Below are 27,331 nucleotides of genomic sequence, written 5' to 3'. Positions count from 1 at the left end.
GCCATTCCGCAAAGCTCCTGCATTGTATTTCTTCCACTACTATGTTCTGCTCTCGTGGGAATCTCTCGTGTGGATGATTACTGAATCATTGGCAGGATGTCTTAGCTGGAGCTCTTATAAGAATTGTCACAGCTTCGATATGTTACTTGCAGTCGTTCCCTCTCCTAAACCAGCGAGATGGGTGGGCACCTCAAATGTATTTCCACATGCTGGGTGCAGAGAGGAATGTTGGTGTGTCCTTATCTGTGGCCACGAGGTTAAGCTATCTTCTTATGTGAAGAAAAGATATTGAGAGTCCAGACTCGAGCCTGCAAGATTCGAGTGCACCGGTCCACCAGTTACTGGAAGAAGGGAGAAGATCTTGAGTTGAGTTTGTATGTCATATAAAACGTATATATACATTTTGTATACACAACATAATACCTCATCCGATGACTCCATATCGTGTGTAGCTCCTGACATCATTCTTTATTAGATGAAAATTTTATAATTTTATATAGTAAAAGTATGATTTTGTTCTGAATTGTTTTGTTGGTCTTTTGGGTGAATGTGATGGTTTTTCGTTATCCTACTTTTTAAACGGACACTGCACCAAACGTTTTACTAAGTTAGTCTAACTTAGTTTAATCTAAGCCAATACAGCTTAATCCTTGAAGTTAGCCCATTTCGAGATAGTTTGGTGTAACAAATGTACCCTAATGGTCTAAGCGGACTAACCCAAGGAAGAATGACACCCAAAACTATAAGGCGGCGTTTGTTGCATTGGACTGTCTCGGACTAGATTAGCTTCAGGGACTAAGCTGGACTGGCTTAGACTAGACTAAGCTAGATTAACTTAGTGAAGCGTTTAATGCAGTGTCGGATTAACAAGTAGGTTAATGAAAATAATACTGCAGTTTATTGTCGAAATTAATTTATTATTAATTTCATCACATAATCTTTCTCAATTCCCTTCTCCATCTCGAGTCCACCAACAAGCTTCTCCACTTCCCTCATTAACTTCACAATTTCACCATCTCTCTACTCATCGTCCTCTCAATCTCAACTTTATCTCACATCATTTGCTTCATCTGGGTTAGAATAAAAACACCACAAACACCCTTCTCCAACTCTAACCCAACATTTTCCTTGCTCTACTCACTCAACTCGCTCGCAATCGGCTCAATCTCCACGACGGAACCAACTCAACTCGGACTCCAAATCTGCCTTGCCCTGCACCAGTGACTCCACCTGCTGCTGGCGGTCCTTGGTTTCCTTGAGCAGCAAAGAATTCAACGACTTGAGGTTCTAGAGCTTCTCGGATGGCTCGTCCATGGCGGTGGTGGCGGCAGGAAATATGAGATTGAGGATTTTTTGCGGGTGATGGTTGGTGGTGGGAAATATGAGATGGGGGATTTTTTGTGGTTGCTGTTAGTGGTGGGAAATATGAGATTCGAGATTTTAGAGGATGATGACCATGGCGATGCGAAGCAACTTGCTAGGGATGGTCTGCAGATCTTAATTAAATCCCATCAAAATCTAAAATTAAGAAGCCCAGAACTCACAGAGGGGCTCACAGGGAGGACGAAGAAGTCGGTCTTAGCAAATTCCATGGTTTGGGGAGGGCCTCGCTAAGAACCTTTAAGGAGGCCTCTAGTCCATACGAGTCTCCTATAGTCCCACTTAACTTAGTCCCAGCACCTATCAAACATAGAACTGTAGTCTAGTCCAGTCCAATCCCATTTAGGCCTGGTTTGGTACTGAGGTAATTCTGAAAAAAACTGGTATCAAAAAAAGCTGAGTGCTGTTTTTGTGTTTGGTAAACATTTAGCTTCAGCTTTTTTTTTTCACAATTTTAGATAAAAAAAAAAAAAAAAACTAAAAACAAGAAGCTGCAAAACCCTACTTTGAAAAACTGACTTTTTTCACATCTGTTTTACATTAAAGTTTACCAAACACTATAATACTGCTTTTTTTTTTTTCAAAAGCACTTTTACAAAAAAGTTTACCAAACACTCTGCTGCTTTATTTCACATCTGTTTATTCTCACAGCACAGTAGAATCAGCTTTTTTTTCAAAGCACAGCAATACCAAACCAGCCCTTAATAAGGCCAAACAAACACACCCTAAAGCCCCAAGGCCCAAATCACTTGTCATCTTAAGGAGAAAAACTTGTATGGGGCTTGACTTGCCACTGGACTTCGCTAAATGGCACTACAATCCACTTAAAACTTGCCACGTGGCAAGTCTTAAATATATTCTTTTGTCATTCTTTTATATTTAAAATTTTTATAATTATTTTTTTAACTAATTAATATATTATATATATTAATGTTATGTTTCCTTTTTTATTTCTTTCCCCCTATTTATTTTCTTCCCAAATCCCCCCACCACACTTTGTTTTGCCAACTCCTTGCCCTTTCTTTCTTTCCCAGTTTTGTTTGTTTCTTTCTTTTTAAAAAAAAAAAAAAAAAGGGTTATGCACCCACTCCAAGTTTATCATGGAAAGCAACCATAAGTTTCTTTTCTTTCTTTATACAATAGTTGCTGTGCACACTCCAGATTATCGAGTCAATTTTTTCATATTTGTTATCTTTCACTTTGTTTTGATCGTAGTAACTTTCTATTTTCAAGAAAGTAATTCTCTACCAAATATAATTAAGAACTATAGATAATACTATTTGAAATAAAACTTTGATCAAAACATTAGCTATTAAAAAACTTGATATCCCAGGTGAATGTAAAAGTTATTTTGACTAAATGTCAAGCAACCAGACTATATAAATAAAAAGAAAAAAAAATCCCACATTGTCTCTTCAATTCATCCATCTTCAATCCATGAGCTCTATGTTTCCAACATCTGCGCATTTTTCTAAGAATTCTTGAAGTTGAAGAGCTAAAGTTATGTTATCCAAGATGTCTACTGCCATTAACCTAAATCAATAAACAAAATGTTAGAATGATAACACAAATTGTGACTTATAACTCCAAATATAAGTTTCAATACAAACCTGATTATAAAAGTCATGAAATGATGGATAGAAGGTTGTCATATTTGATGGAGCATTGATATACTCTTGATTATGTTGCTCTGCAAGTGTACATATATTCATTACATAATAATATAGTTTATTCACAATAAAAAGTATAAAGTACCATATTGAATGAGTATTACCAGAAACTACAGTATTAGGTGGTGACATTTTCAAGGTATATCTAACTTTTGCCACTTTCTTCGATTTTTCCAAAGCACTTTTCAATCTCTTATTGGTTACCCCTTTAGCTCTCACTGTTGGAGGATCCAATATATGTTGATCATCATCTTGAACACCGGAAGTAGATAGGCTATTTTTCTTTTTAACCTTATCCGAGGCTTTCTTTGCTTTTATGTCCTTTTCAACCAACTTCATTGCCTCTGATAATTTTTCACTAACAATGTGAGCACCCCAATCACTCATTGACGCTAAGCTAAAAAGACTATTTCCTTTATGCATCAATTGACTGAGACGTAATGATTGAGCAGACTTCAGATTTCCTTGTGGTGATGAATCATCTAAATCACTACTCAAAAGCATCCCTTCTTTGACCGTTTTGGTCCATCTCTTTAATACATATTGGGTTGGTATACTAGTAAGATATTTCGAATCAAACACCCTTAAAGCATGACGACACAATATGCCCTTAGCTTCATACATTTTACATGAGTAGGAAACCATGGAAGTATGAGAGATAAACTCAATTGTGTTCACTCTTTTATGACCTTCTTCGGTTGCTTCATAGATAGTAACACCTTCTTCATTACTAACTTCTCTTAACCTTACTGTCAAACAACTCATGTACTCAATTTCAAAGAACTTGAATATTTTATTGGTGTACACCTCAGCTGCATGACATAAAATTCCACTAATTACTTTGAGATGAGGCATACCTTGTTTGCAGCGAAAATCTTCTTGTAACTCTATCAAACGCATGTCTTCTAGCTTTTTCTCATAGTAAAGCACAAACTCAATAATATTTGTTGTCTTTGTACACATTTGATGGAAAACATTATTTGTACTCTCAACTCTTTGAGTGGATTTCATATTTGCAAAGAAAGTATCTAAGCTAAAAGCAGGACACCACTTATTACGAAGGTTATATAGCTTATTAAGCCATGGATGAGTTTGAAGGTTGAACTTACTAGTCATGGAATCCCATGCAACTTCAAATTCTGGTACACTTTGACAACCACCAAACACCTTGTTGAAATGTGTTCTGAACTCAGGATTGGCATAAAGGCTAGAAATATTTTTTGTAGCATTATGTGCGATGTGCCAAGTACACAACCGATGACGTGTCCCCATAAACACTTGCTCAATAGCATTTTCCATTGCTTGATCTTCATCAATGAAAATAGTCTTTGGTTGTTTATTGCCCATCGACTCTAAGAATGTCTTAAATAACCAAACAAATGATTCGGTGCTTTCGTCTAACAAAAAAGCACAACCAAGTAGCACATTCTTCCTATGATGATTAACTCCAACAAATACAGCGCAAATCAAATTGTACTTGTTAGTTCGAAATGTAGTATCAAAGCATAAAGCATCTCCAAAGCAATCATAGTCTAACCTTGATCTGTCATCTCTCCAAAAAAAATTTGTCATCCGATTCAGTTGGTCCACTTGTATCGAATAGAAAAATTTGGAATCCTTAGCTTGCCTTTCCTTGAAATGATTAAACAAACTTTGTGCATCTCCTCCTTCCATCGTTTCAAACTTCTTCCTATACAAAAAATTTTGACAATCTTTCTTTGTGAATCCAACATTTTCAGCCCCTCCAACTTCTTCTGCTGGCTTTATACCTGCATCCACCATAGAACTAATGACCCCAGCATGAGCATCGTGTATTTTTCTACCTGATCTTAGAAATTGTCTTTCTTCAGGCTTGGCAAGCTCATGATTATGAATTGAATTAACATGTGAAATCTTCCATACACCTTGATTTACTGAAAATCTGATTAAGGCCTTGCAACCTGTTCGTGTAGTTAGTTTATCAACCATGTTGTCATTGCATGAGTCTTTAAATAGTGGAAACCCTTCCTTGGAACACAAAAAATCTCGTTGCGTAACATTATTTGATTTATCTCTTCGAATATGCCCTTTACGAAGACTGAACCCCTTCCTCAAAGCATAAGCATTGCATACCTGAAACGCTTCAGCGTCTGAATACACCACCATTTCGTAAAGTGAGGGCATTCTTGGCATTTTGAATGTTTCACCAAACTTCCCTGACTTAGAGGATCATATAAATGATGCAACCTACATGGTGGAAAGGGCAGTGGTAACTCCTACAAATGAAGACGTTGATATGTTGAATGAAAAGATAATCAATATGTTTCCGGGTTTAGAAGAGACAATGTATTCATTTGATTCAGTTGAGGATGACACAAGGAATTTGTATCAGCCAGAGTTCTTGAATTCAATCTCACTTGGTGGTTTTCCTCCGCACAAGTTAACTCTGAAAAGAGGTGCGCCAATCATGCTTTTAAGAAATGTTGATCCGAAATTGGGATTGTGTAATGGTATAAGATTATTATGTCGTGGTTCTTACCGAAATCTTATTGATGCTGAAATTCTAACTGGACAATTTGCTGGATCCAGAGTTTTCTTACCAAGAATCCCTCTTAAAAGTACTGATACTGCTGGGCTTCCATTTGAACTTACAAGAAAGCAATTTCCAGTGAAACTAAGTTTCTTTATCACTATAAACAAATCTCAAGGTCAGACAATACCACATGTAGGCATTTACCTTCCAGATCATGTCTTCAGCCATGGACAATTATATATGGCTTTATCGAGGGGGTCTCAAAGTCAATCACAACCGTGTTAGTAAAAAGTGGCTCCATAGTAGGCCAACAAGGTGTATTTACACGGAATGTAGTATACAAAGAAGTCTTGCTTCATTCCAGCTAATTATGGTGATTCCTAATAGGTAACAGCTTTATTAACGATATACTTTCAGTATGCATTTCTCACTTATCAATTAACTATTTTTATTTGATTTTTAATTTTCTCACTATCGTTTGTAGATTGGCAATGAAAATTTGAAGCATCAATCATGAACAAATGGGTGGAAATTGCATCATTGATGTCAATATGTAAACTTTCTTTTCAAAAGAAACAGTGACATATAAACTCTATGAGTATTGTGAATAATGTACATATTATTATGTAGGATTTATATTTTGACATTTAAATTGTTTTGTATTTCGCTACGAGTACTTACTGTTTTCATCTACTATTTTTTTTTTATTTACATATACTTGCTATTGTTCATAGGCTTTAGGTAGGAACTTGCATCTAAAATCGTATGTTGTTTGATAAGTGCATGAATAACATTTAAATCATTACTTTACACAAAGTAAAAACGAAAAACATGATAACTTTTTAGGACGTGCATGAAAAAAAAAGTTCCTCTTTGCACAATACATTTAAAGTATATCTTGACAATTACAATGGGAAAAACTAACACAATATACCTTTAGGGGCGCGTAGCGCCCGTGATGCAAAAATGCCTCTCGCACGCACGTTAGTGCGTGCAGAGAGGCTAGTGATATTCTAATTATTTTGGCATTTCAGTTACGATTTGTATTTGATTTTGATTAACAAATTTATGGTAAAACCCCACTAAGAAATTTAGGAATTTGTATTAGGTTTTTTTGGGTCTTCTTTTTATTAAGATTTTACAATGGAGAATTCCAAATTCTTTGTGGTGGAGATCACAGTTTCGGTTTAGAATTTTTTTTTGGGTTATGAAATGAGTTGGAATGTTTGGTCTATTCTTTTGTGCACTATTACGGACCAGATGCACAAAGAGGTCGCTGTTTCAGAATTTTAACCCTCCACCACAAATTTCCTAAGAGCTATAAGACGACAAAATGTAGAAGATGAATATTTTTGGAAAAGAGATGAATTAATTCCTTAACTTAGATAAAACAAAATACCTGAACTTGGCTGAACTTCCTTGCCGTCCCTAAGCTTAGATTCCTGAAGTTCGCTGAACATGTTTGCGCGACCGAATTTTGCGCGACGCATAACATTTCGTTGCGCAAAGTATGTTTGCGCGACCAAAAACACAAAACGTCGTGCAAAAGGACTTTGCGCGACGAAACTTTGCGCAACAAAGAGTGGCGTTGCGCAAAACAGCTTTACACGACGCATTAGCTCCTGCGCCGCGCAAAGGTATTTTGCGCAACGTTAGCCTTAGTCGCGCAAAGTTCCGTCGCGCAAATGCCTTTTGCGCGACGTTTTATGTGTCGCGCAAGATCTTGGCACCAAACAAAGAATACTTTACCCTTTTTTTGCCAACTTTGCGTGACGTAGGCTTAAGGAGTGTACCTGTAAAAAAATCATCAAAATCGAAGTTAAAATAACCATTAAATTGTGATTTTTGGTTATAACTGATGAAATTTTTTGTCCCGTTACTTGATCTCTGAATGTTTTTTTTTGCGATTTTTTGCGTATGCGATCTCAAAGTATATACAAACAAGTTTGACGGTTGAATCATTGAATCTAATTTCGTACCCCCATCAAATTCAATGATATATGTATTTAGTAAGTAGATTTTAATTTATATATTTTGTACTACGTCGCGCAAAGTCCCTTTTTATTAATTTTTTTGTTTTTTTGCCCTTTTCCTTTTCTTTTAGGGTTCTTGCATTGCCTTTTTCTTTTGAGGTATCCACTTTTGTAAATATTTTAAATTGACGATCAAATCAGTTCATTATATTCATATAGGGTTAAAGAGTGTAGCTGTAAAAAAATCATCAAAATCGGAGTTAAAATAACCGTTAAATCGTGATTTTTCGTTTATAACCGTTGAAAAGTTTTGTCCCATTATTTGATCTCTACAAGTTTTTTTTTTTTTTTCCGATTTTTGGCGTATGCGATCTCAAAGCATATATAAACAAGTTTGACGGTTGGATCGTTGAAACTAGTTTCGTACAATGCGTATCGCGTCAAAACATTAGATTCACTAACACTTGGAGTATATTTATGCTTTCATCAAGTATAACATAAGATTTTATGGTATCCACTTGTGTAAATATTTGAAATCGACGATCAAATGAGTTTCTTGCATTCATACAAGATCAAGGAGTGTAGTTGTAAAAAATCAACAAAATCGGAGTTAATATAACCGTTAAATCGTGATTTTTCGTTTATAGCTGTCGAAAAGGTTTGTCCCGTTGTTTGATCTTTGCACGTTTGTTTTTTACAATTTTTGGCGTATGCGATCTCAAAGCATATACGAACAAGTTTGATGGTTGGATCATTGAAACTAGTTTCGTACAATGCGTATCCCATCAAAACATTAGATTCACTAACACTTAGAGTTTATTTATACTTCCATTAAGTATAATATACTATTTGGTGGTATCCACTTGTGTAAATGTTTTAAATTGACGATCGAATCTGTTCATTGTATTCATATAGGGTTAAACAGTATAGCTGTAAAAAATCATCAAAATCAGAGTTAATATAACCGTTAAATCGTGATTTTTCGTTTACAGTCGTCGAAAAGGTTTGTCCCGTTACTTAATATGTGCATGTTTGTTTTTTGCGATTTTTGACGTATAAGATCTCCAAGTATATACAAACAAGTTTAACGGTTGGATCGTTGAAATTAGTTTCGTACAATGCATTTCCTATCAAATTCAATGGTATCTGTATTTACAATGTAAATTTTAATTTATTTATTTTGTACTTATAAGCAAAACGGGTTTTTAAAAAAAAAAAAAAAAAAAAAAAAAAAAAAGACTTTGCGCGACGTATGTACAACTACGTCGCGCAAAACAGGTTTGCGCAACGTAAATGTACCTACGTCACGCAAAGTCCTTTTTTTTTTTTTTTTAGGTTTTGGCCTTTTGCTTTTCTTTTGGGGTTCTTGCATTGCCTTTTTCTTTTGTGGTATCCACTTGTGTAAATGTTTTAAATTGACGATCGAATCAATTCATTGTTTTCATATATGTATTTACTGAGTAGATTTAAATTTATTTATTTTGTACTTATAAGCAAAACGGGTACAAATAAAACAAAGCATGTTCATTGATCTCCGAGAAATTACAAGTTCCAAAAAAAAAAAAAAAAAAAAAAAAAAAGAGTGAAAGATGGAGCCTTCACAAAGGTTGTTTACGTGAAGCCCCACTACGTGGCAAAACTCTAGGAGCGGGAGGCATCCGAGCGGGAGGCATTGAAGATAGATCATTTGAGGCCTCAATATTGGTGGAACGCTAGATGACGCAGGAAAAAGGTGCCTCTGGAAGATTTTCTTGAGTTTGACTGGAAGATTTTCTGGTTTCCTCCAATCGTTGATTTTCCACAGGCTAATCTTGAACTGGGCTGGAGGATTCTAACACATGGCAGGCAAGCACGAGGTGGAGGTGATGACCTGTTTCTTTGTTCAATCTTTCCAATTCGTATTGAAGAGTACGAATTAGAATGATTTTTCATTGTCACTCGTCTTAGCTGTTCTCCAAGCAGATATGGTCCCTTCTCTAGAAGTGTATCAACCGTTGAAGATGACTACTCGAGAGCAACGCTAGGTAAGCAACCAGGGAATAGATTCCAGGTAGTCGGTTCCAGATCGGAAGACTGACTCCAAGTGCCGGCTGATTGCTCTTTTCACTTTGCCATGCGAGTAATAACAAGGACAAAGGAAAAGACAGGGAAAGATTATGATATGAGATACCTTTGCTTTCGCCCTTAATGATATGAGATACTTTTGCTTTTGAAGAAGCAGCGAATGAATCAGCACATATATTTGTTGCGCTTATCTCCACATGCTTCGATCCACCGTTTCCTCTTGCCTCATCTGTACTCCAGGCATCTGGTATCTTCTTTGGGGGTACATCAATGGTTGAATAGGTGTTCTCAAGAGAAGAAGAAAGCATGTTGAGAGGTTTGGTTGCAGCTACATTCTCGCCCGAGAAGGAAAGTCATGCGTTTTTGGGTGTATGCCTTGCCATGAATGTTGACGTATATAGGAATTGTAATGGCAAGTAGTAGTGCGGATGCGGCAATGACCTCCAAGCGTTTTCAACTTTGTCAGAGAGCTTTTGACAAAGTTGCACGCGTTATCTGAAAAGCCGAGATTGCGGCTTTGTCACCCACGCTTGTCGGCAAAAATGTGTAGCTGGGATGATGACCTCCACGCGTTTTCAACTTTGTTAGAGAGCTTTTGACAAAGTTGCACGCGTTATCTGAAAAGCCGAGATTGTGTCTGAAAAGTATTGACGAGATTTACGCAGGAAAATCCGGCTTTTAAGATTTGAAGAGTGGTGTCTCTTCAATTTGAATCGGTGGTTGTGTCGTCTCTCCCTTTATAGAGGTGATCGATCACCTCTAACATGCACACTTTGAAGATTGCCCATTCGTGAAAATCATCTCCGGCCCTATGAGATTTTACTCCATCCAACCCTTCTCTTTGAACATCTTTGAAAATGGCTAACCCATCTAACATTTGCTTAGATTTGAGTCTCAGCAGTGATCCGGTTGCGCCGCGTCAAGGTAATGTATGGTGCCCGTCTTTCTTATCTTCTAATGGCCCTCTTACAGGTGAAGAGTCCGTGATGACAGATGCAACAACAGCTACGATAGTAGCTAGGAACCTCCTCACTCCTAAAGATAGTAGGCTGCTTTCAGGACTGTCCGATGAGTTGGCCGTTCAAGAGTCCCTAGCTCTCAGTGTTCAATGTGCGGGCTTTGTTTCCAACATGGGCCAACGCCTACTTGCTCGATCCCGTCAAGTTGAATCATTGATGGCGGAGGTGGAAAATCTTAAGCAAGAGATCAAACAGCTTAAGTACGAGAATAGAAGTTTGCACGTGCTTGCAAATAATTATTCGACAGGCATGAAGAGGAAGCTTGATGAGCTGCAAGAATCTGAAAGTCGAATTCAAAGTGATCGTCAAAGGCTTGCGGCTTTCTTCCAGAGGCACCTTTTTCCTGCGTCATCTAGCGTTCCACCACGTATTGAGGCCTCGAATGATCAATCTTTGATACCTCCCGCTCCGATGCCTCTTGCTCCGATGCCTCCCGCTCCGATGCCTCCCGCTCCTAGAGTTTTGCCACGTAGTGGGGCTTCACGTAAACAACCTTTGTGAAGGCTCCATCTTTCTCTCTCTCTTTTTTTTTTCTCGCACTTGTAATCTCTCGGAGATCAATGAACATGCTTTGTTTTATTCAGTGTATTGGGTTGCCTCCCAAGTAGCGCTTTCTTTTACGTCTTGCAGCCGGACGAACATTCTTCTTAGGCTCAATTGGAACCCATGGCATGGAATATATCTTTGAATGGAAGGTGACTTATCACCCTCTTCTAATTAGAAAAAGAAAAAAAAATGGAAAACCCACAATATACCCAAGGCCTGATTCCTTTAATTTCAACACATTATAATTCAAAGTACCAATTATCATTTGAAAGATAGTTTCTTTGAGCTTTTATGGTTTGGATGATTGTGTGAGCCCTTGACAACTGTAACAAATGGATGATTGTGCGAGCCCTTCTTCCCTTTTTCCCTTTTTCTTTCCCTCTTTCCCACTTTCCCATATATTGAATTCGAATTTGATTTTTAAGACTCATCTTTCCCTCCTTCCCGTAATATAATTAATAGACCACTTGATTTTCCCTCTTTCTTTCCCTCTTTCCCTCCCGTATAAACCTCTTTCCTTCTTCCCTTTTTCCCTTTTTCTTTCCCTCTTTCCCTCTTTCCCTCTTAATCTAATAGACCACTTAATATAATTAATAGACCACTTGATTTTCCCTCTTTCTTTCCCTCCCGTATAAACCTCTTTCCTTCTTCCCTTTTCCCTTTTTCTTTCCCTCTTTCCCTCTTTCCCTCTTAATCTAATAGACCACTTAATATAATTAATAGACCACTTGATTATCCCTCTTTCTTTCCCTCTTTCCCTCCCGTATAAACCTCTTTCCTTCTTCCCTTTTTCCCTTTTTCTTTCCCTCTTTCCGTATAAACCTCTTTCCTTCTTCCCTTTTTCCCTTTTTCTTTCCCTCTTTCCCTCTTTCCCTCTTAATCTAATAGACAACTTAATATAATTAATAGACCACTTGATTTTCCCTCTTTATTTCCCTCTTTCCATCCCATATAAACCTCTTTCCTTCTTCCCTTTTTCCCTTTTTCTTTCCCTCTTTCCCTTTTTCCCTCTTAATCTAATAGACCACTTAATATAATTAATAGACCACTTGATTTTCCCTCTTTCTTTCCCTCTTTCCCTCCCTCTTTCCCTCTTAATCTAATAGACGACTTAATATAATTAATAGACCACTTGATTTTCCCTCTTTCTTTCCCTCTTTCCATCCCGTATAAACCTCTTTCCTTCTTCCCTTTTTCTCTTTTTCTTTCCCTCTTTCCCTCTTTCCCTCTTAATCTAATAGACCACTTAATATAATTAACAGACCACTTGATTTTCCCTCTTTCTTTCCCTCTTTCCCTCCCGTATAAACCTCTTTCCTTCTTCCCTTTTTCCCTTTTTCTTTCACTCTTTCCCTCTTTCCCTCTTAATCTAATAGACCACTTAATATAATTAATAGACCACTTGATTTTCCATCTTTCTTTCCCTCTTTCCCTCCCGTATAAACCTCTTTCCTTCTTCCCTTTTTCCCCTTTTCTTTCCCTCTTTCCCTCTTTCCCTCTTTCCCATATATTGAATCCGAATTTGATTTTTAAGACTCATCTTTCCCTCTTTCCCGTAATATAATTAATAGACCACTTGATTTTCCCTCTTTCTTTCCCTCTTTCCCTCCCGTATAAACATCTTTCCTTCTTCCCTTTTTCCCTTTTTCTTTCCCTCTTTCCCTCTTTCCCTCTTAATCTAATAGACCACTTAATATAATTAATAGACCACTTGATTTTCCCTCTTTCTTTCCCTCTTTCCCTCCCGTATAAACCTCTTTCCTTCTTCCCTTTTTCCCTTTTTCTTTCCCTCTTTCCCTCTTGCCCTCTTAATCTAATAGACAACTTAATATAATTAATAGACCACTTGATTTTCCCTCTTTCTTTCCCTCTTTCCCTCCCGTATAAACCTCTTTCCTTCTTCCCTTTTTCCCTTTTTCTTTCCCTCTTTCCCTCTTTCCCTCTTTCCCTCTTAATCTAATAGACCACTTAATATAATTAAGAGACCACTTGATTTTCCCTCTTTCTTTCCCTCTTTCCCTCCCGTATAAACCTCTTTCCTTCTTCCCTTTTTCCCTTTTTCTTCCCTCTTTCCCTCTTTCCCTCTTAATCTAATAGACCACTTAATATAATTAATAGACCACTTGATTTTCCCTCTTTCTTTCCCTCTTTCCCTCCCGTATAAACCTCTTTCCTTCTTCCCTTTTTCCCTTTTTCTTTCCCTCTTTCCCTCTTTCCCTCTTAATCTAATAGACAACTTAATATAATTAATAGACCACTTGATTTTCCCTCTTTCTTTCCCTCTTTCCCTCCCGTATAAACCTCTTTCCTTCTTCCCTTTTTCCCTTTTTCTTTCCCTCTTTCCCTCTTTCCCTCTTAATCTAATAGACCACTTAATATAATTAATAGACCACTTGATTTTTCCTCTTTCTTTCCCTCTTTCCCTCCCGTATAAACCTCTTTCCTTCTTCCCTTTTTCCCCTTTTCTTTCCCTCTTTCCCTCTTTCCCATATATTCAATCCGAATTTGATTTTTAAGACTCATCTTTCTCCCTCTGCATAAAAATATTGTTCTTCTTGATGTTCTGTATATTCATTTTGACTCACTGGATTACTTAGGTATGTATCGAATCTAGTAATGAAATTAAATCATCCAACTCTTGTATCTCGTTATTTAATTCATTTTGATCTATTTCATCAATTTTTGTAATTACCTCTTCTGTTTCTTTTTCAAATTCATAAGCTAATCTTATCGATTCTTGTTTATTATAATCTTGTACTTTATGCCATGTCTGAGTTGCTTGTTCATGAATGTCATTGGGTTCATAAATTATTTTTCCTATTCTTGCATTCTTTTCTTCATCTAAATAAACAAATTCGGATTCAATATCATTTTTTTAGTTTTGTTTACAAATATTAAAAACCAAAATATATTATCTTAATATTATTATATTTCTTACTATTATTTTATTGTTTTTCATATTCGTAGGTAATTTTCGATCTTGATGATATATTTCCCGAGGTCAAGGCCTACTTAGATGAGACCTTAGCAATCTGGTACAAACATTGGAAGAACTATCTTCACACGCATTTTAAGCTATGGGATACTCCGGAGATTGCTCGCCTACATGGTTGCCCAAGCGAGTTGAAGGACCGGCCAGAGGATTGGGAATGGCTTTGCAAACATTTTACGGACCCAAAATTTGTGGTATGTACATAATATTTGAATAATAATTTATTATTGTTTTAGTTATTTTTTAAAGCTTTTTTTTATTAATTTATTTCAAATAGTCGCATTAACATGTATATTGTGTGTTTAACAGAAGAAATCTGTTGCTGGCAAGATAGCTCGGGAGTCAAAGACACTTCTCCACCATTCTGGTTCGAAGCCCTTTTCATATAGGCTTCAGACACGACGTCAGGTAAAAGTATATTAATTTAGAAATTTTATACAATTTATTTATTATTATTGATTAATAAAATTTTCTTAATGTTTTTTTTTCTTTCTTCAGGAGGGTTCTAAGTTCCCAGAGATCGACATGTTCGAGGACGTTTACGTTCGACCTGGAGATGAGACCGCTGGGCAGCTTCATGTAAGTATATGTAATTGTTATTATTCTTATATGTATGAATCGTTCAAATATTATTTATATATATGTTTTTTCTTTATTATTACAGGCTCTTATGGTGGAAAAGAGCACTACTATTCTCCAAGAAGCAACATCGCAACTTCCCCCGGAGACCCCAATTGAGGACGTCACAGTACCTGATGATGCAGGTTTTCAGATTTTGACTGATGTCCTAGATCAGAACTTCGGTCGTTGTCACGACAAGGTTGTTCGGTGCATGGGGAAAGCACGACTTCGTGAGACTGGTGCCTCTTCTTCCAGATCAAACACCACAGAGGTCGATTCATTGAAGGAGGAAGTGATAACCCTAAAGGGTCAGCTTGAGGTCCAGGGCGAGCAGATGAGGGCCGAGGGTGAGCAGATGAAGGAGCAGATAAGGGCCCAGGACGAGCAGCGTCATACTTATAACGGACAGATGAGAGATCTTATACGAGCCATACAGATGACCGGCCTCCAAATCTCACTACCAATACCTGATCTTGCTACACCTTCAACCTCCGAGCCACTTCACCCTGCCGATACCCAGTAGCCACTTCACCTAGAAGATTACTTGTAGTTTTTTCTTTTTTATTTGGACATCTTGTATGTACATTTTCATATATTGTATAATTAAATACTTTTCTTTGGTTAATTAATTATTATTTAGAATTTAATTACAATACTAGCCTCTCTGCACGCATTAACGTGCGTGCGAGAGGCATTTTTGCATCACGGGCGCTACGCGCCCCTAAAGGTGTATTGTGTTAGTTTTTCTCATTGTAATTGTCAAGATATACTTTAAATGTATTGTGCAAAGAGGAACTTTTTTTATCATGCACGTCCTAAAAAGTTATCATGTTTTTCGTTTTTACTTTGTGTAAAGTAATGATTTAAATGTTATTCATGCACTTATCAAACAACATACGATTTTAGATGCAAGTTCCTACCTAAAGCCTATGAACAATAGCAAGTATATGTAAATAAAAAAAAAAATAGTAGATGAAAACAGTAAGTACTCGTAGCAAAATACAAAACAATTTAAATGTCAAAATATAAATCCTACATAACAATATGTACATTATTCACAATACTCATAGAGTCTATATGTCACTGTTTCTTTTGAAAAGAAAGTTTACATATTGACATCAATGATGCAATTTCCACCCATTTGTTCATGATTGATGTTTCAAATTTTCATTGCCAATCTACAAACGATAGTGAGAAAATTAAAAATCAAATAAAAATAGTTAATTGATAAGTGAGAAATGCATACTGAAAGGTTATCGTTAATAAAGCTGTTACCTATTAGGAATCACCATAATTAGCTGGAATGAAGCAAGACTTCTTTGTATACTACATTCCGTGTAAATACACCTTGTTGGCCTACTATGGAGCCACTTTTTACTAACACGGTTGTGGTTGACTTTGAGACCCCCCTCGATAAAGCCACATATAATTGTCCATGGCTGAAGACATGATCTAGAAGGTAAATGCCTACATGTGGTATTGTCTGACCTTGAGATTTGTTTATAGTGATAGAGAAACTTAGTTTCACTGGAAATTGCTTTCTTGTAAGTTCAAATGGAAGCCCAGCAGTATCAGTACTTTTGAGAGGGATTCTTGGTAAGAAAACTCTGGATCCGGCAAATTATCCAGTTAGAATTTCAGCATCAATAAGATTTTGGTAAGAACCACGACACAATAATCTTATACCATTACACAATCCCAATTTCAAATCAATATTTCTTAAAAGCATGATTGGCGCACCTCTTTTCAGAGTTAACTTGTGCGGAGGCAAACCACCAAGTGAGATTGAATTCAAGAACTCTGGCTGATACAAATTCCTTGTGTCATCCTCAACTGAATCAAATGAATACATTGTCTCTTCTAAACCCGGAAACATATTGATTATCTTTTCATTCAACATATCAACGTCTTCATTTGTAGGAGTTACCACTGCCCTTTCCACCATGTAGGTTGCATCATTTATATGATCCTCTAAGTCAAGGAAGTTTGGTGAAACATTCAAAATGCCAAGAATGGCCTCACTTTAGGAAAAAAAAAACGCAAAATCATCTTAATAGAATATGGTTAAAATCGTAATACGCAACTATAATAGGGCTGAAATTGTAATACACACAATATAATATTCGGAGATGTTTTTACAACCGTTAGATGAAAGACATCCCCTATTCAAACAAATTGTGACCCTTAAGATGAAAGACATTCTACAAGCAGTTGCTACAATGGAAACTGTAACCGACCGCACGTTCAAGAGGCCACAACCGCTTACATAATCCCCAATATTCATAGAAAAAGGAGAAACAACTCAACCGCACATAGCCGTTTCTCACATCGTCTGTTTTATGCTTCTTCTTCGTCCACTTTCATCATCTTAAATTTCCTATTCATTTTGCTCAATTTTTGTTCAATTTCGATAAGGTATTGTCACTCGATTTTTGAAAGCTTTCAAGAAAAGAGCAAATGAATTTTCAATACAAAAAGGGAGCAGTGGTTTTGGGTTTTTTCTTTTAAATTTTAGGTTTTGCTTTGCGTTCCAGAAGAGAGTGATGTGGGGTAGGAGGAGGAGGGAGGACGCTTCGTGCAAAGAAGCTACAAATTAAACTAAACAAATTATTATTTTTTTTTGGTCGAAATTAGCAGAAGACCAAACTTACGCAAAAAAAAAATAATAAATAAAAAAAAAAATAAAGAACGGTCTAGCCATTGAAATTGAATTACTTGTCCAAGCCGTTTTGGCCCCAGCATACACCATTTTCAAAATATGCACATCGGCTTCGAACTGCAAATGGGTGTCCGTTAACATACAAAATAACGAAACTTTATTCGGATGAAGATCTTAAAACACAAAGCAATTTCATATTGTTGAACAGATCGTTAGTTTAAACCTGTAGCAATTCATAACATTCACAGCTCTTCATCAGAAATGAACAACTACAAATTAAACTAAGAAAATTAATTTTTTTTTAGAATTCAGTCGAAATCAGCAGAAGATCAAAATTATCCAAAAGAAACGAACGGTCTTGGCATTGAAATTGAATTACCTGTCCAAGCATTTTTTGCCTAGCATCCACCATTTTTAAAATCTGTAAATCAGCTCCGAGCTATAATACCTTATCGAAATTGAACAAAAATTGAGCAAAATGAATAGGAAATTTAAGACGATGAAAGTGGACGAAGAAGAAGCATAAAACAGACAATGTGAGAAACGGCTATGTGCGGTTGAGTTGTTTCTCCTTTTTCTATGAATATTGGGGATTAAGTAAGCGGTTGTGGCCTCTTGAACGTGCGGTCGGTTACAGTTTCCATTGTAGCACTGCTTGTAGAATGTCTTTCATCTTAAGGGTCACAATTTGTTTGAATGGGGGATGTCTTTCATCTAACGGTTGTAAAAACATCTCCGAATATTATATTGTGTGTATTACAATTTCAACCCTATTATAGTTGCGTATTACGATTTTAACCATATTCTATTAAGATGATTTTGCGTTCTTTTTTTTTTTTCTTAAAATGAGGGCATTCTTGGTATTTTGAATGCTTCACCAAACTGGCATTCTCCCTTTATATATATAGAAGATATAGATACACAGTATACAATTTCAATAACCGAGATATATTATAAAAATTAAAAAAAAATTAATGGGCCTAATTTTTTTTCAAGCTCACTGAGCATCACAAATCAAGCAAATGAGCGTATGCATGTTTATTTATGTATGTATAAATCTGTTTATATATGTTATGATAATATATATTATATGTACAGAAAGAGAAAGAAATTGAAGGTTGTCGAAAGCAGCAAGAGTTATTGGGCATACCACCTATTAGTTGCCAAACCACTTAGATTATAGCAGTCAGCGTCGTCCGAAGGCTAAATTTTTTCTGGGTTCAGAGAAGATTCCGATAGAACTGCAAGCAAATATACATGGGATTAGAATAGAAGTAGAAATGTAAGCAAATTTATGCAAAAACATTTTAGCAAAGAATAGCAACACAAATAATCTTTCCATAACACTATAAATACATACAATATTAACAGAAGACTGCAAAATAATATGTTTTATCTAAACCATAGACATCTTCCTGTCGGTTCTCTAAGGAAAAGTCTCGCTTAATCGTTCATCGATCTTTTCTTCTTTCTTCATTGAAAACAAATCAGTGGGGCCATGCCGGTATGACTGAATATACGGATCTGAGCTGGGATAGTGGCACCCATTCCTAACCAGTTTCGAAAAGGTTCTCTCATGCTGGAGTGAGCATCCACACTTAGTAATCGGTCCGCTAGTTCACGCGGCACAGGGGAGGAAGGAGTTTTGTTCTTTACAGCCTTCTCAGTGCATGAGGAATGAAAAAAGGAAAGAGCTTAATCGTGAAAACAAACTAATGGAGTTCTTTCCTTTTACTGCACTTCCCCTTCCAATTCTACTTTCCCTACTGCCATGCTCAAATGGACCACTTTTCCTAACATAAATTTTTTCTGTATCGGCTTTCCTCAATCTTCTGTCCCTACCACAGTAATCATTTTGACGATCCCTTACCAAAATTCCCCTTCCAGTTCTACCTTCTCTACTCCCATGCTCTGATGCACCATTTTTCCTAACATAACTATTTCTTGACACCTCCCAATAAGCACGACCAGTTTTCGACTTTGTTTCTTCCTCTAACATACTTGCTGAATTGTCCTAAGACAACTTACTACTATCTGCATCTAAACTCTTTGCTGCTCTCCCCCAAGAACCATTATCACTGACTTCCTCTAACCTCTTTGCAGATTCCTCCCAAGACAAAACAGATGTCTTCGCCCTAGTTCCTTTCTCCAACTCTTTTGCTCCTTTAGCTCTTGCTGCCGGCAACCACGGAAGTCTTTTCCCATCTCTTCCCACACCACTCCCTCCATTCACTTTCTGACCAGACTAAATTGAAAAACCTCGTCCTCTTACAAAACACCAATTCTGTGTACCACTTCTCATCCTAAACCCCCCAAATTGATTGAAAAAGAAAATCTAATTGCTTGCATTAAAAGACTTCCACAGACAGTTGAATAAAATAATACAAATTCGTATCTGTAAAAGTAGACTCCATTTAAATAAGAATAATTAGGTTTAGGAGATATACCCAAACAGTTGAGCCTTCACTTGTACTTGTTTTGGTCCTTGCTGCAAAAAAGCAGGTGTGTCGTTATGCAAAGTAGACTTTTTTCTTGCCGGTCCAGCAACGACCACTAACACAACAGGCACAATTAAAAGGTCAACCACTTCTCCAACAATAAACCTACTTTACACAAATTTATTGAATAAGAATCAAAATAATTAGATTAAATCCAAAATTAAAACAAAGATCAGAAAATGAAATTGAAATTGAACGAAATTATCATTGCGGTACCAACAAAAAAAATTAACAAAACAAAAAAACCAGAAATCTAAATTAATAAAAAAAATCCAAACAATTGAAAACCCACCCCAGTTGAATCGAATAAATCCCAGCAAACTCGAATAAAAAATTAAATATTTCAGACGAAAAACGGAATCCAACGGCAGATACCTCAAGAATGAGAGAGACAGGGGGAGGAGTTTCTGGCGATTTTCTTGCTGAAATTTCCATAGATGCGTGTACACCTTGAAGGCCTTGTAGAAATACGCATCGTACTCACGCCTGTACAAAATTAAAAATGTGAAATTACCGAATAATTTTGGAAATTAGAGTTTAGGATGAAGAAATGAGGGAGAATATGAAGAAGCTTTTGCAGTGGTAATAGGGAAGCTGTCAAGAATTTCTTTTCGACTTTGTGGAGGAGACACCAGTCGAATGGCAGAGAGAGAAGTCGAGCTGTCCAACAGAAAACCTACTTCGCACAAATTTATTGAATTATAACCAAAATAATGAGATTTAATCTAAAATTAAAACTAAAATCAGAAAATGAAGTTGAACATAAAAATAAAAAATAAAAAACCTCACTGATATTGAAATTAAACAAAAATCCCCCCTGATTCCTGATTTTGAAACCCCAGAGTCGACTTCATACCTTAAAACCGTAGCCGCTTGATATTTGAAATCGAGTTTTTGGTTTGAGGGTTTTGGATTAAGTGTGAGAGATTGTAGAACTGAATTTGCTGCTTTGAGAGGTTTTGAAGGTGGCTGTGAGCGAGAGAAAATACGAAGCGAAGAGTTTTCAGGGCAGCAAGGGTTTGATGGCGGTGAGACCGAATGGAAAACAAGAAAGAAAAAGATTGCCAGAAGCAGCCATAGAGCGGAGACAAGAGCGCACTGTTAGACAAATAAGAAATATGGTTGGAGTCCTTGTGTAATTGTATATAATATTATTATTGGAAGAATAAGCCGTCCTACAGCCGTCCTACCTTGTCCTACCTACACACTAGGACGGCTACCTTGTCCTACCTACACATTTGTATCATGTATATATATCCTTGTAATCTTGTAGAGAAAGACAATGAAAAAATAAGCATTCTCTTCCATTTGCATTCTCTTCCATTTTTCCACATTCATGTATCAATAACAAATATAATTTTTAGCCTACATACCTTTTTCTACATGGTATACAGAGCAGGTTTATAACCCTAGCCCTAATTTTTTTTTCGGCAGCTTTCTCTGCCGTTCCCATGGCTGTTCGTGGCCCGTCCCGTCCCTCCTCTGCTCGTCCTCCCCTCCACTGCACCTACTGCAATTTTGATTATCATACCCGAGACACCTGCCATAAACTTCATGGCTATCCCGTTGGCCATCCCCTCCATGGCCAACCGTGGCGACCACCGCGCCGTGCCACTGCTTCCAGTTCTTCCCTCAGCCATGCACCTTCTAGTCCTCCCCAGCAGCCACGGTTTTCTGCTTCCCGGCCCCATAATTTCACCCAGGCCCATCACGTGCAAGGCACCCAGGCCTCCGCCTCCTCTTCTACTCCAGCGACCCACCAAGTGCACGGGACCCAGCCCACTTTGCATGACTTGCAGCTTGCCATGCCTGACCTCTCTGCCGAGCAGCACTTCCGTGTTCTAGCTGCTCTACGTGACACCACCACCCTTCCTCAGGCCAATGTCGTGCTCACTACTGATTTTGCCCAAGGTTTGTTACCTGTCATCTCTCGTCATGGTCAATGGATTCTTGACAGTGGTGCTACGGATCATATTACTTCTTCCGCTTCAGGTTTGGTTAATCGTTCTCCTTCACATTTGCCGCCTGTTTCTTTGCCTAGTGGTGCTTCCGCTCCCATTACTTTTACCGGCACTCTTCCTTTAAATTCCTCAATTACTTTGAAGGATGTTTTATGTGTCCCTAATTTCCGAGTGGACCTTTTATCGGTTGGTAAACTTACAGATGGATTATCGTGTTCCATAACCTTCTTTCCTTCTTGGTGTGTTTTGCAGGACTTGGTTTCGAAGGCGATGATTGGTGTGGGTAAGCGACGTGACGATCTGTATTACCTTGTGGCCCTTACCTCTTCTCTCCCCACCCGTCAACCTCTCTGCAACATCATTACCATCCCCTCCTCCCTCTGGCATAGGCGTCTTGGTCACCCCTCCTCCACTCGTTTGCAAGCTTTAGCATCTAGCTCTCTTAATTGCACTTTTGATTCTAGTCATATTTGTGATGTTTGTCCGTTGGCAAAACAAACTCGTCAACCTTTTCCTTTAAGTTCAATTTCATCAACTTTCCCTTTTGCTTTAATTCATTGTGATATTTGGGGCCCGAATCGTCAATCTTCTCTTTCTGGTGCTAATTATTTCTTAACCATTGTGGATGATTTTTCTCGCTTTACGTGGGTCTTCCTCATGAAACATAAATCTGACACTCAACAATTAATTAAGGATTTTTTTGCTTATGTCACTACCCAATTCCGCACTACCATCCAATGCATTCGTACTGACAATGGTGGTGAATTTTTATCTCTTCGTAGTTTTTTCTCTGATCATGGGTGCTTTTACAAACTTCTTGTGTTTATACCCCCCCCAACAAAATGGTGTTGTTGAAAGAAAACATCGTCATCTTCTTGAAACCGCTCGCGCCCTTCGTTTTCAATCCCATCTTCCTATCAAGTTTTGGGGGGAATGTGTTCTTACCGCTACTTATCTCATCAATCGTCTCCCTACCCGTCTTCTCCATCATAAATCCCCATTTGAGGTTCTCTTTTCGAAAACCCCATCTTATGACCACTTCCGCGTCTTTGGTTGTCTGGCATATGCCACCTCTGTCACTCCCACCACCAAATTTTCCCCTTGGGCTCATCGTTGCATTTTTCTCGGTTATCCTCATAGACAAAAGGCCTATACCCTTTACGATCTCGACAATCACCACATTTTCACTAGTCGAGACGTCATCTTTCACGAAAGTACTTTCCCTTATGCCGTTTCTCACCCTCCTATCCCATCCTCTTCGCCTACCCTACCCATCCCACCCCCTCTGGACTTTACATATAACCCACCCCTTCTTGCCCCGACGCCTCACCCTACTCCACCTTCCTCCCCTTCCACGCCTCCCACAGATTCCCTTGCTGCCCCATTACCCGTTCCTCCCCATGCCCCTGCCCTCTCGGCATCCCCTCCTTCCCCCCCCCCCCCGCTACTTCCTTACCTTTCACCCTTTTACCCACGGACATCCCTACCCCCCCCCCCCACTACCTACCAATCCTCCCCTTCCCCGCACCTCTTCCCGTGCCCATAAACCTCCATCCTATTTAAAAGACTACGTTTGCTCGCAGGTGATTCTGCCATCCCACCCATCTTCGACTTCGCAACCCGGTTCTACACAAGGTACGCGATATCCACTTTGTAATTTTCTCTCTTATCACCGTTACACTCCCAGGCATTTTTCTTACATTAACTCTGTCAGTCGGACTGTGGAGCCTTCCTCCTTTGCCGAGGCTGCCACTGACCCCAATTGGCAACGTGCTATGACTGAGGAGCTTCAAGCTTTACATGCTAATGGTACTTAGACTTTAACTTCCTTGCCCCCTGGCAAAATTCCCATTGGTTGTAAGTGGGTGTACAAACTCAAGCACAATTCCGACGGCTCTATTGACCGCTACAAAGTTCGTTTGGTTGCTAAAGGCTTCACTCAGGCTGAAGGTATTGATTATCATGACACTTTTTCTCCTACTGCTAAGATGATTACGGTGCGTTGTCTTCTTGCTCTTGCTGCTAGTCAGTCTTGGTCTCTTCATCAGCTTGATGTTAATAATGCTTTCTTACATGGTGACTTACATGAAGAAATCTATATGTCTCCTCCTCCTGGTCTTCGGCGACAGGGGGAGAATCTTATGTGTCGCCTTCACAAGTCACTATATGGTCTTAAGCAGGCTTCTCGCCAATGGTTTGCCAAATTCACTAGTGCCATCATTTTTGCCGGTTTTCAACAATCCAAAGCTGACTATTCATTGTTCACTAAAAAGTCTGGTATTTCTTTCACAGCTTTGCTCATTTATGTGGATGATATTGTGATTACAGGCAATGATGCTAGTGCCATTAATTCTCTGAAGTCTTTTCTCCGTGATCATTTTCGTATAAAAGACCTTGGTGATTTAAAATATTTTTAGGGTATTGAGGTTTCTCGTTTCAAACAAGGGATTTATATTTCTCAACGCAAGTATGCATTAGAGATTCTCAAGGACTATGGTTTTTTGGGAGCACGACCCATTGTTTTTTGGGAGCACGACCCATTGCTTTTCCTATGGATGACACAAAATTATCTGATAAAGGAGAACTTCTCAAGGATCCTGAAAAGTATCGACGATTAGTAGGTCGGTTAATATATCTCACTATCACTCGGCCGGATATCACCTATTCTGTGCATGTTCTAAGCCATTTTATGCACGAGCCAAGGATATCTCATATGGATGCTGCGCTTCGTATTGTTCGTTATTTGAAGGCTACTCCAGGTCTAGGTTTATTATTTCGTTCTGACAACCAGACCAAGTTAACTGCGTTTTGTGATTCTGATTGGGCAGGTTGCCCTATCACTCGCCGTTCGACTACTGGGTATTGTGTATTCTTGGGCGGTTCTTTGATTTCTTGGCGGACGAAATGACAGAAAACCGTTTCGCTCTCTTCAGCAGAGGCGGAATATAGGGCCATGGCAGGTGCTTGTTGCGAGATAGTTTGGCTTCGTTTTTTGTTGAAGGATTTGAACATTCCTTTGGATGGTCCTTCCATTTTATTTTGTGATAATCAAGCAGTGTTACATATAGCTGCCAATCCTGTTTTTCATGAACGAACTCGTCACATTGAGATGGATTGTCACTTTATACGAGATAAGATTGTAGATGGCACAATAGAGACCAAGCATGTGGGTACGGCACAACAGTTGGTAGACTTGTTTACCAAACCTCTTAGGAAAGAAAAGTTTTCGGGTATGTTACGCAAGTTGGGAGTTCTTGACATCCACTCTCCAACTTGAGGGGGAGTGTTAGACAAATAAGGAATATGGTTGGAGTCTTTGTGTAATTGTATATAATATTATTATTGGAAGAATAAGCCGTCCTACAGCCGTCCTACCTTGTCCTACCTACACACTAGCCGTCCTACAGCCGTCAAGCCGTCCTACCTTATCCTACCTACACACTAGGACGGCTACCTTGTCCTCTACAGCCGTCCTACCTTGTCCTACCTACACACTAGGACGGCTACCTTGTCCTACCTACACATTTGTATCATGTATATATATCCTTGTAATCTTGTAGAGAAAGACAATGAAAAAATAAGCATTCTCTTCCATTTGCATTCTCTTCCATAAGCATTCTCTTCCATTTGCATTCTCTTCCATTTTTCCACATTCATGTATCAATAACAAATATAATTTTTAGCCTACATACCTTTTTCTACACGCACGATCATATAAAAGCAACACGTGTCTCTTGTTGCATGAATTTTCAAAGCCCGGTATTATCCTACCACATGGTTCTTGTAGGCTCCTGTTAAACCTACTTCTTGCGCAGTGTGACGGCATCTCGAATAATTATTTTTCAAGGTGCGAGATGAAGAGTGGAGGATGGTCTACGAATTCGCATTTGGGGGGATAGTTGGCTGCCACAGGAGCATTTCTATCAAGTCCTTAGCCCCCTACCGATGGAGGTGCACCCACTTCTTACGGTGAGATCCTTGATGGCGGAGGATGATGGAGTCCGGTGGAACTCGAATTTAGTGCGTAGACGGTTTTTGAAGGAGGAAGTGGATTTGATTTTGAGCATCCCTTTGACCTTATTCCATCCAGCTGATTCTTTGATTTGGGCAAAAGAACCAAAGGGGTTGTTCACAACTAAGAGTGCGTATTTTGTGGCAAGATCATGCCAGGAAATGGGTGATGATGATCCCACGGGATCAATGGTTAACGAGAACACAAAGTTCATTATGGCGAGCCAAAGTTCCGGGAAAAGTGAAAATTTGTGTATGGCATGGGTATATGAATGTGTTGCCTTCCAAAGTAAATATGAAGAATAGACGAGTACTTATAGAGGTTACTTGCGGATTTTGAGATCAAGAAGAGGAGAATGTAGAACATGCATTATTAAAGTGTCCTAGAGCAGCAGCTGTGTGGTTTGGAAGTCCGTTGGGAATTCGGTCGTTTATTGGAAGTGAGGACGGGTTTGGCGGGTGGCTGGAGCATATGGTGCAAAAAGTATCTAAGGAAAGTTTTGAGCTGCTCCTTATTCTAGTTTGGAGTATTTGGAAGGTACATAATGACTTTATTTGGAATGGTATTGATGTTTCTCCGTTGGATACCCAAATCAAAGCACAAGCGTGGTTGGCCGAATTTAAAAAATGGAATGATGCTGTACCGCAACACTCCTCGGTACGAATACTTCATTGGCAGACTCCAGCTTCTGGGTGGATAAAGTGCAATTTTGATGTAGCATGGGATGAAAAGGGGTCAATTGGAGGCTTTGGATTGGTAGTTAGAGACTCAGATGGAGGTTTTATGGTGGCTCAAGTGAGTAGGGAGGAAGGTGTGCACTCTGCACTACACGCTGAGGCTGCTGCTGCACGGGCAGCAACGTTGTTCTTGCATAGATGGATCACGTAACAGGTCCAGGTGGAAGGGGATGCGTTGTTGGTGACTTCAGCAATTCAAAATGCAGGTACATCGTAGTGTGGTCATTACGGGGCACTTGCTTGAGGATACAAATGGTCGAAGAGAGACGAATAAGGTGGCTAATTGCCTTGCAAGGATTAGTCTAACTATTGATCATCCGGTCTCTTGGTTCGAAGAGCCTCCGTATGTAATTTCTGAATTATTATTGCAGGATAGTACTAGTAGTTAATTTGGTGTGGGACACTCTTTTTCCTTTCGATTGGATTGAAAGCCCTGACAAGGTTTTTATTGAGGCCCAATGTAAGCACCCTATTATCGATTTGTACGTATTTCAATTTTCAATGATATCGTACTTCCTCTCAAAAAAAAAAGAAAAGAAAAGAAAAAAGGGATGAAGAGCCTAGTCTGTTTCTCCCTCTTCCTCCCCTCCTTCATCTGTCTTCCTACCCCAACCTTAATTCTCTCCTTCCCCTTCTTTCTCGTTCTCTCCCATTTATCTCTCCTCCGTCCCCCTCTGTCTTCCCCAT

General features: G+C 38.5%; 1 protein-coding gene and 1 long non-coding RNA gene across 7 annotated transcripts; both read right to left on the bottom strand.

Annotated features, from left to right (window-relative positions):
- Window positions 1-2,810: 2,810 nt before the first annotated feature.
- LOC103931964 (protein FAR1-RELATED SEQUENCE 5-like) lies at window positions 2,811-5,195 on the bottom strand. Its single transcript, XM_009341494.2, has 2 exons — window positions 3,136-5,195; window positions 2,811-2,913 (listed from the first exon to the last, which is right to left on the bottom strand). Exons 1-2 carry the CDS (start codon window positions 5,193-5,195, stop codon window positions 2,811-2,813), a joined length of 2,163 nt encoding a protein of 720 aa, XP_009339769.2.
- A 10,551-nt stretch (window positions 5,196-15,746) lies between these two features.
- On the bottom strand, window positions 15,747-21,033 carry LOC125470167. 6 transcript variants are annotated; one of them, XR_007252404.1, is made up of 7 exons: window positions 20,791-21,033; window positions 20,310-20,610; window positions 19,884-19,989; window positions 18,587-18,677; window positions 16,518-16,581; window positions 16,053-16,384; window positions 15,747-15,955 (listed from the first exon to the last, which is right to left on the bottom strand). It is a non-coding gene; the product is annotated as an uncharacterized LOC125470167 (long non-coding RNA). The 6 variants fall into 6 exon arrangements; XR_007252405.1 differs by lacking the exons at window positions 15,747-15,955; window positions 16,053-16,384; window positions 16,518-16,581 and adding exons at window positions 16,594-17,659; window positions 17,816-17,884; XR_007252406.1 differs by lacking the exons at window positions 15,747-15,955; window positions 16,053-16,384; window positions 16,518-16,581 and adding exons at window positions 16,595-17,553; window positions 17,816-17,884.
- Between the last annotated feature and the right edge of the window lie 6,298 nt (window positions 21,034-27,331).

Source organism: the organism of the source record quoted next, unplaced genomic scaffold, assembly GCF_019419815.1.
Source record: "Pyrus x bretschneideri cultivar Hongxiangsu unplaced genomic scaffold, Pyrus_bretschneideri_v1 Contig49, whole genome shotgun sequence".
NCBI classification, from domain to species: domain Eukaryota; kingdom Viridiplantae; phylum Streptophyta; class Magnoliopsida; order Rosales; family Rosaceae; genus Pyrus; species Pyrus x bretschneideri.
This window is presented reverse-complemented; position numbering and strand designations above follow the sequence as displayed.

Coding starts and splice junctions, on each gene's coding strand:
- LOC103931964 (XM_009341494.2), bottom strand. CDS start 5,195: ATGGTGGTGTATTCAGACGCTGAAGCGTTTCAGGTATGCAATGCTTAT. Junction 2,914..3,135: donor GGTAATACTCATTCAATATG/GTACTTTATACT, acceptor TTATTGATTTAG/GTTAATGGCAGTAGACATCT.